Raw genomic sequence first — 8961 nt, 5'->3', positions numbered from 1 at the left:
CCACTTTGGTTAACTGGAGATAAGAGTCCCACAGCCTTTCTTGCACCAGCTGGTTTGGAACTGAGATCTTCAGGTCAAGTATCTACTATTACATACATGAGCAACTGGTGCCCAGTTATGGCCTAATAACTTTTTTTAAAAAATCTTTTAAGGGGGATGGGAATATGGATTAGTGGTAGAGTACTTGACTATACCATGCATGAAGCCCTGGGTTCGATTCCTCAGTATCACATATACAGTATATGAGACTAACTAAACAGTATGAGACTAACTACCAGAAAACCAGAAGTGGCACAAAGTGATATAGCATTAGCCTTGAGCAAAAGAAGCTCAGGGACAGTGCTCAGGCCCTGAGTTCAAGCCCCAGGATTGGCAAAAAAAAATCTTTTAAAAACTTTATTAAAGATTAATTGAAATACACTAAACCATGAATACTTGAATATCACATTTGGTCAGTTTTGATATAATACACACATGTGAAACCATCATTGTAATCAAGACAGTAGTTTCCAATACTACCAAAGTTTCCTGTTTTACTTTGTAATTTAACCTTTTTTTCCAACCTGTTCTCAAGCAAGGGACATTATAGATCTAGTTGTCTTTCCTAGAATTTTAAGAAAATGGAATCATATAGTGTGTTCTCTGTGTGCTGTGTGTGTGTGTGTGTGTGTGTGTGTGTGTGTGTGTGTGTGTGTGTGTGTGTGTGATGACTTTAAAGTTTATTCACATTCTGGGACATATCAAGTTTGTTCTTTGTTATTGCTGAGTAACATTATATAGACAAATCACAATTTGTTACTTTACATGCTATTTTTTAAAACAGTACAGTCTTAAGCTCCAATATGATCATGTAGTCTATGAACATTGAGAAGTAATTAGTGAGCATTCCAAATAGGCTATTTATAAAGTTCAGAAGCACTAGTCTAAAATGTAAGTACTATGAGAATATTGACATTCTGAGATATCACTGAAGGTAATTATTTTGTTTCAGTCCATATTTAGAGCTACTCAGAAAAACCTTTCCTTCCTTCCTTCCTTCCTTGCTTCCTACTTCCCTCCCTCCCTCCCCTCTCTCTTCTTCCTTCCTTCCTTTCCTTCCTTCCTTCCTTCCCTTTCTTCCTTCCTTTCCCTTCCTTCCTTCCTTCCTTCCTTCCTTCCTTCTTTCTTTCTTTCTCTTTCTTCCTTCTTTTTTCTTTCTTTCTTTCTTTCTTTCTTTCTTTCTTTCTTTCTTTCTTTCTTTCTTTCTTTCTTTCTTTCTTTCTTTTTGTTGGTCATGGGGCTTGAACTCTGGGCCTTGGCACTCTCCCTGAGCTTTTGTGCTCAAGTCTAGTGCTATATCACTTTGTGCCACATTACCACTTCTGGTTTTCTGGTAGTTAGTCTCATGGACTTTGAGCTGGCTTTGCACTGTGATCCTCAGATCTCAGGCTCCTGGGGAGCTAGGATTCCAGGTATGAGCCAAACAGCACTTGCTTCAATCTTGATTTAAAAAAATAGATTTAATCTTTCACTCAGGGGGAATGCCAGTTCTTGTGGCTGTTTCTATTGTCTGCCTATCAAGTTATACATCATCAAAAGTACAAACAGCCGGGTGCCGGTGGCTCATACCTGTAATCCTGGCTACTCAGGAGGCTGAGATCTGAGGATTGGTTCAAAGCCATCCAGGGAAGGAAAGTCTGTGAGACTCTTATCTCCAATTAACCACCAGAAAAACCAGAAGTGGTGCTGTGGCTCAAGTGGTAGAGCGCTTACCCTGAGCTGAAGAGCTGAGGGACAGAGCCCAGGCCCAGAGTTCAAGCCCCATGAACAACAACAACAAAAAGTACAAACAAAATAATATCATATTGTATATGTTTAATAATGCTGATGTTGCAAAATCAAATCAAAGATTTTACATTCATAAAAGATTCATAAAATAAATGGTTCTTTTCTAAGTTTCCTTCATAATCCCCCCAAAAAGTAAAAAACGGTAACAGTTATTAATTAATAAATAAAGTGTTGAACATTGAGGTGACATTAATTAGGAGGGAAAAAGAGTTTTTTCCTTAGTGTGAAAATAGGCTGAGGCATCTGTTTCCCCATGTTCTTCCAATCAATTTTCTCGCTTACTTCATAATTCACTTTGGTCAGGATAGTAAGGATATCATCACCTCTGAAAAACATAGAGGAAAATCATGATTGTCCCCGGATTGACCCAGTCATCTGCAGTGCCCAGAAGGAGTTCTACTATTCTTTCTCTAAAACACCAGACTCTGAACCCATAAGTTGCTAAACCAAGATCTACTCCAGCTTTTCAGCTTTCAGCACTTACCAGAAACTTTAGTATCACTATCAGATTTGATTTCCTTCCCTCCTAACCTGTGTGTGGCTCACTCTGCTTTACATGTTAGGTTAATTGCCCCCTGACACACACAAATACCTAGATGCTACCCTAATATCCTCTCTCTAACGACCAGCCTTGCTTCTTGAATTCATCTACAATCAAACTTAAAGCAAACAGAAGTCATTTCTACCTATCACTCTGCTAGCTTAGCAATTGTGTTGGGCAACCTCCTCATCTGCCTGTGTAGTGACGCTAGAACCTGCACAATTCCTGGTCTGAGTTACAGATGAGACATTACACTTTGATGTGATAGCTGATCTTCATATGCCATGGAAAACTCTCACCAATATAATGAGAAACCGGAATACATGGGGCTGCTAGGCAAGTCCTGTTGTTCATCTGTCAGCTGGGTGTGCCTACAGAGGAACTGTGACTTATACAACCCTAATTTAATTAAAAGAAGCACATCATAAATAAAAAGGCTGTTTTCCAAAACGTTGTGGCATCCAAGAGGGCCAAATTAGTGGACATAGGGGGTTGCTGATCTTTGCTATCACTTCCCACAATGCACCAAGAGGATTTGAGGTTGACTAGAGACTAGATAGACGTTTTCTGACAGAGTTTGGGAGTGTTAAATATTGAAGTGAGTTGCTGCTTTCTTGGGAAAAAAAAGAAAACTAGTTAAGATGGTTCAGTCATGTTTCCGCCTAAATACAGAAAGCTAATCTATGTATATCAGTATCCTTTCCAGCTCTGACACTGTAGTAGTCTATTGAGATTATATTGGAAACCCCTAAATCATCCATTTTTCCATATGCAAACTCAAAAGATTAACAGTCATCTTTTGTACTTTGCAACTGACCTGAGAAGTATAGCTACTTCATCCACAGCTAGATGAGTGGAAATGACTTCCGTGGGGTACTTCTTGATGAGATAATATTACTCTGACAGATAAGTACTTTCTAATGAGTTGTGAATATGAAAATATAGTGCTGGAAATGAGAAAGGGAAACAGTGCAATATTGAGGTGGGTTGGGTAGAAAAACTTACTGAGGACATCTTTCCCTCAGGTTCTGGCAAAGAGATTGGATATACCACGTCCCCTTCACAGGATCTCGGTAGGATACACAGTTTTTTACAGTAGCCATCCCCAGCAGAAAGTCAGCCTCATCAGGGATATATTTCTTTTGAGATTCCGAGTCTATTTCTAAGTCCTTCTCTGAGTCAGTCTCAACAGGTACAGCTTTGTGATAGCTCTGCCCTTGACAAGCTTGAATAAAAAAGATTTTTGGTTTTCCAACCAGTGAAGGGCAATTGGAACCAGTGAAATAAGAGGTCAGATCATAGATGGAGGCCTTCTTTCCATCAGTGCCATAGATAATGCCCCTGTCTCCATGGGACAGGATACAGCAGATGAAGCAGTCCTTCTCACTGTGGTCTGTATTTTGGTAGGATTGCAGAACCTCACTGATGTCCCCTGCTGTGTAATTTTGGAAAAGTACAGTCTCAAAATGAAGCTCCTTAAAGGTCTGGCACAAGGTGTCTGAAAAATGAAATAAGAAAAATTATATTACAATAATTACTAGAACACAGTTCAGAGTTGCAGAAAAATGGGGCTAGGTAAGAATCTAAACTAGGATTTTAAGAACAAGACCTCCTCTATTAGTAGTGGTTCTGTGGGTTCTAATATTTATTGCTGCTAGCTGAAGACATTCTCAACCCTGAGGCAAATGAGGGCAGAGAGTTATTCCCTTTCTTAAACTAGTTCACAAATAGCTAAGCTGTCATTTAGGCTTACTACCAAACCATTTTGAAAGATGACTACATTTCATACTAAATCAGAAAAAATAAGGTTGGAATAAAACATCATCTGCAGAGACCTCCCAAAACATTTGTATTCATCAAAATAAAATAGAGGAACAAAAATAAGGCTCAGAGTCTTATTACATAGTTATCTTCTTTCTGTTCTTCTCTGTTACCCAATTATACCCAAGGCAATCGCTTTCTAATATTAGCGCTCATTTTGTAATAGGTGTGGGTACAGTGATACCTATTCACTTATAAAATTTACATTTTTGAGGTAAGTTATTATGGTGGATGAATAAATAGTGCTCTTGTACAATCATTTACAATTTGGGGTTAAATCCATAATACATTACTAAAACTATGTAAACTAATGTTAATTCTATTCCTTATTAAGCTTTTGGTTTTTTTCTGGAATTAATGACTGTATTTCTTTTGCAAAAATGTTTCCTTTGTTTCACATATGCCTAAGATTGTTTTCTCTTCAAATACATACTAATAGGTCTAAAGTCTTCCAGCAGTTTCAGGCTGCTTGTCCGACTCATCTTAATTTTTTCTGTGAGACTTCTCATCTTGAACACCGCATCCTTCTGCACCAACTTCAACTGCATGCTCAGTGTATCTGATAAATTTCTCTTCTGGGACATTTCTTAGTCTATTCCATAATAGACTCTATTGTTTTAACCTATGACTTCTTTCTTGGTTGACTAGCTTGTTTCATGAACTATATTCACTCATGCATGAGCAGTGAATTGTCTTACACTCTTGTATGAGTCATTATTTCTACTTTTAGATAGGTTAGCAATATTACATAAAGCTATATCCTTAGAATGTTTAAGGTATTCTTTCAGCTTCCAGTATTGCTACTGAGAATTCCAATATTATTTTGATTCCTGAAACTACATATTTGACTTCTTTTTTTTCTCTCACTAGAAGTTTCTAAGATGTTTTGGTATATATGTTTCTCAATTAACTAGATCCTTTCAATCTAGAGACTGTTCATTGACTTTTAGAAAGTTCTATTTCCCCATTTCTTCTGTCCTCTTTTCTGGAATTCACTGTTAGAGGTTAAACATCCTTTACTGGTCTTCAATTTTCCTACCTTTTTTCTCACTTTCCATTTTACTTTTGGTCCTTTCTAGTGTTTTCTTGATCACACTATTTTTTTGTTGGTGGTCATGGGGACTGAACTCTGGGCCTGAGCGCTGTCCCTCAGCTCTTCTGCTCAGGACAGTGCTCTCCCACTTGAGCCACAGCGCCACTTCTAATTTTCTGGTGATTTATTGGAGATGAGTCCCACTGACTTTCCTGCAAGGGCTGGCTTTGAACCACAATCCTTAGATCTAAGTCTCCTCAGTAGTTAGAATTACAAATGTGAGCCACTGGCACCCATATGATCACACTTTTTTGTTGTTGATGTTAGTTGTGGGGCTTGAACTCTCGGCCTGGGCACTGTCCCTTAGCTCTTCAGCTCAAGGTGATACTCTACTGCTTGAGCCACAGTGCCACTTCCAGTTTTCTAGTGGTTTATTGGAGATAAGAGTCTCACAGACTTTTGTGCCTGGGCTGGTTTTGAACCACGATCCTCAGATCTCAGCCTCCTGAGTAGCTAGGATTACAAGTGTGAGCCACCAGCGCCCAGCCTGATCACACTAATTTTATACTCATAATTTTTGCTTTGCAGTGATTCTTCCTCACTCTTCTTTGTATCATATGTTCTTTTAAACACCTTTTATTAATTGCTCTAAGAATGTTCGATATAACTTTTTAAAGGTTTCTTTTTCTCAACATTTTATTCATACTCTGGAGGGGGTTGTATTACATCTCTATTTTATATATTTTCAATATCAAGTACATGATGACAACTGACATATATTGTATGTCCTTAAGTTCTGCTACTTTTAACATCCCTACAATATATTATGCTTGAATAAACAAATCAATAGTACCAGGGATGATTACAGTATCCTAATGACTATGATCAGTTTATATTAACTTCTTGAACTTTACTCAGTCAAAAAAATCACAAGTACCATTTTCAAAAGTTCTTTGATAGTAGACAGTTCACAAAATGCTTTAAAAAACACTGCTGATAGCCAGGCACTGGTGGCTCATGCCTGTAATCCTAGCTACTCAGGAAGCTAAGATCTGAGGATCATAGTTCAAAGTCAGCCCAGACAGGATATTCGTGAGACTCTTATCTCCAATAAGCTACCAGAAAACTAGAAGTGGTGCTGTGGCTCAAGTGGTAGAGAGTTCACCTTGAGCTGAAGAGCTCCATGACAGGGGCCAGGCTGAGAGTTCAAGGCTCATGACCAACAACAAATAAATAAATAAAACACTGCTGATAGCCATGTGATTAATGAGAAGATGGATGGCCTCTACAAGGTGATTCATGATCATGATGAGACTAACCAAAGAATAGAGGAATTTATGGAGTCTACAAACAGAAGAGAAAGCAAGGGAGTCCAATGAAAAATAGTCATCCAGATAAAGATCTGTGAGAAGACACAGATAAATAAATCAAGGATGTAAAGAAGTCCATATAAGACCTAAAAGGAAATCAATGAAGAGAAGCCATTAAAAATGATCAATTAGATAGAAGCCATAGAAATAAAAAAAATGGAAAATCTTGACAGCAGAATAGATGGTGTAGAAGACAATCTCAGGGATCAAAGACAGCATAGATATAATAGAGAAAGAGGAGATAATTATCCAGAACAAATCCAAGAAACCAGAAATGAGCTTGCAAGAACGTTAGACCTCAGAAGACCTAATCTGACAGACACATATTAAGGGAGGAGTAGAGAAGGCAACTGAAAGGATAGGACATATGTTTAACAAAATTCTAGCAGAGAACTTCCTGAAGATACAAAAAGATAGGTCCATTCAGATATAAGAAACCTTTAGAACACCGAACAGATCAGAAAAGAACATCCCACTGTCACATTGTAATTCACACAGGATCAATACAGACCAAGGAAAGGATCTTTAAAACTGTCGGAGAGAAAATATTGATCTTATAAAGGAAAACCAGTCATAATAACTACAGATTTCTCGACTGAGACCATGAATGCAAGAAGAGCCTGGAATGATGTATGGCGAAAACCTACAGCTACTAACTGAGAATACTATATCCAGCAAAGCTCTCCATAACCAAGGGACAAATAAAAACATTCCATAGCAACAAAAAATTGAAATAATCTTTATAAAACCAACACTACAGAAAATACTTAAAGGCATCCTACATATAGAAAATCAACAAGAACATCATATTGGCAGAGAAAATGCTCTTTAGCAGAGAGCCAGACGAACATAGTAAGAATAGACAAGGCAGGGCTGGGAAGGTGGCTCAGTGGTAGAGCGCTTGCCTTGCATGCATGTGGCCCTGGGTTCGATTCCTAGCACCACATAAGCCAAAAAGAAAAAAAAAAAGCCAGAAGTGGTGCTGTGGCTCAAGTGGTAGAGCGCTAGCCTTGAGCTGAAGAGCTGAGGGATAGCGCCCAGGCCCAGCGTTCAGGCCCCATGACCGGACCCAAAAACAAAAACAAAAAAGAATAGACAAGGCATAGCCTCTAAGAAGGTGGATAAATGGCAGGAGTTACCAAACACTTCTCAGTCCTAACTCTCAAAAATATCAACAAACAACTCTCCAATAAAAGACTTGTTGGATCAAAAAGCAAGACCCAAACCCTCTGTATAGTAGCTTTACAATAAAAAAAAAAAAAAAAAAAAGCAAGACCCATTCATCTGCTGTCTACAAAAGACACAAACTTGCAAAAACACATTCACCAAGCAAATGGCCTCCATAAGTAGGCCAGAATAGTAATACTAATATCAGATAAAATAGACTTCAAATTAAAATTAGTAAGAGGAGAAGGAAATTACATACTAATAGAGGGAACTCTCCTACAGGATGATGTAACAATTCTAAATACCTATGCACCAAATGTTGGAGTGCCCAGCTTCATCAAATACTACTTGACCTAAAAATACACATAGATCCAAACACACTGATTGTTGGTGATTCCAACACATCATTGTCAGCTCTCAATAGATCATACAGACAGGGGCTGGGAAGGTGGCTCAGTGGTAGAGCGCTTGCCTTGCATGCATGAGGCCCTGGGTTCAATTCCCCAGCACCACATAAAGAAAAAAAGAAAAAAGCCAGAAGTGGCGCTGTGGCTCAAGTGGTAGAGCGCTAGCCTTGAGCTGAAGAGCTGAAGGACAGTGCCCAGGCCCAGAGTTCAGGCCCCACGACCGGACCTAAAAAAAAAAAAAAAAAAAAGATCATACAGACAAAAATCTCAGCAAAGAAACCTCAGACCTAAATAATCACATTGACCAACTAAGCTTAAGGACATCTATAGAACATTTCACCCAGCAGAATATATTTCCTTCCCAACAGCCCATGGAGCATTTTCCAAAATAGATCATATTTCAGGTCACAAAGCAAATCTCTGCAAATTCAAAAAAACTGAAATTATTCCCTGCATCCTGTCAGACCACAATGGAATAAAATTAGAGCTGGACACAGAAAATTCTCTCTAATTGATGGAGACCAAACAACACATTGCTGAATGATCAGTGGGTCATTGAAGAGATTAGAAGAAAAATTCAAACATTTATAGAATTCAATTAAAAACACACAAAATACCAGCTCCTCTGGAACACAGCAAAGGCAATACTCAGAGGAAAATTTATATCTTTGAGTGCCTATATCAAAACATTGTAGAAATAGCAAATCAATACTAATGATGCACCTCAAGTTCCCGAAGAAGTAGGAACACCACAAACAAGTAGACAGAGCAAATAATAAAAATTAAATCAGAAAT

General features: G+C 38.3%; 1 protein-coding gene across 4 annotated transcripts in view; it reads right to left on the bottom strand.

Annotated features, from left to right (window-relative positions):
• Window positions 1-1839: 1839 nt before the first annotated feature.
• Window positions 1840-8961, bottom strand: part of Casp8 (caspase 8) — a 30522-nt gene continuing 23400 nt past the window's right edge. For all 4 annotated transcript variants that reach the window (XM_042667010.1, XM_042667011.1, XM_042667008.1 and 1 more), the window contains exons 8-9: window positions 3374-3866; window positions 1840-2152 (exon numbers count right to left, since the gene is read on the bottom strand). In XM_042667010.1, the coding sequence (XP_042522944.1) occupies window positions 2017-2152; window positions 3374-3866 (629 nt within the window). In that variant the 3' untranslated portion in view covers window positions 1840-2016. The remainder of the gene's footprint in view (window positions 2153-3373; window positions 3867-8961) is intronic.

The sequence above is a fragment of the Dipodomys spectabilis genome, unplaced genomic scaffold (assembly GCF_019054845.1).
Source record: "Dipodomys spectabilis isolate Male_0828 unplaced genomic scaffold, ASM1905484v1 ptg000373l, whole genome shotgun sequence".
NCBI classification, from domain to species: Eukaryota; Metazoa; Chordata; class Mammalia; order Rodentia; family Heteromyidae; genus Dipodomys; species Dipodomys spectabilis.
This window is presented reverse-complemented; position numbering and strand designations above follow the sequence as displayed.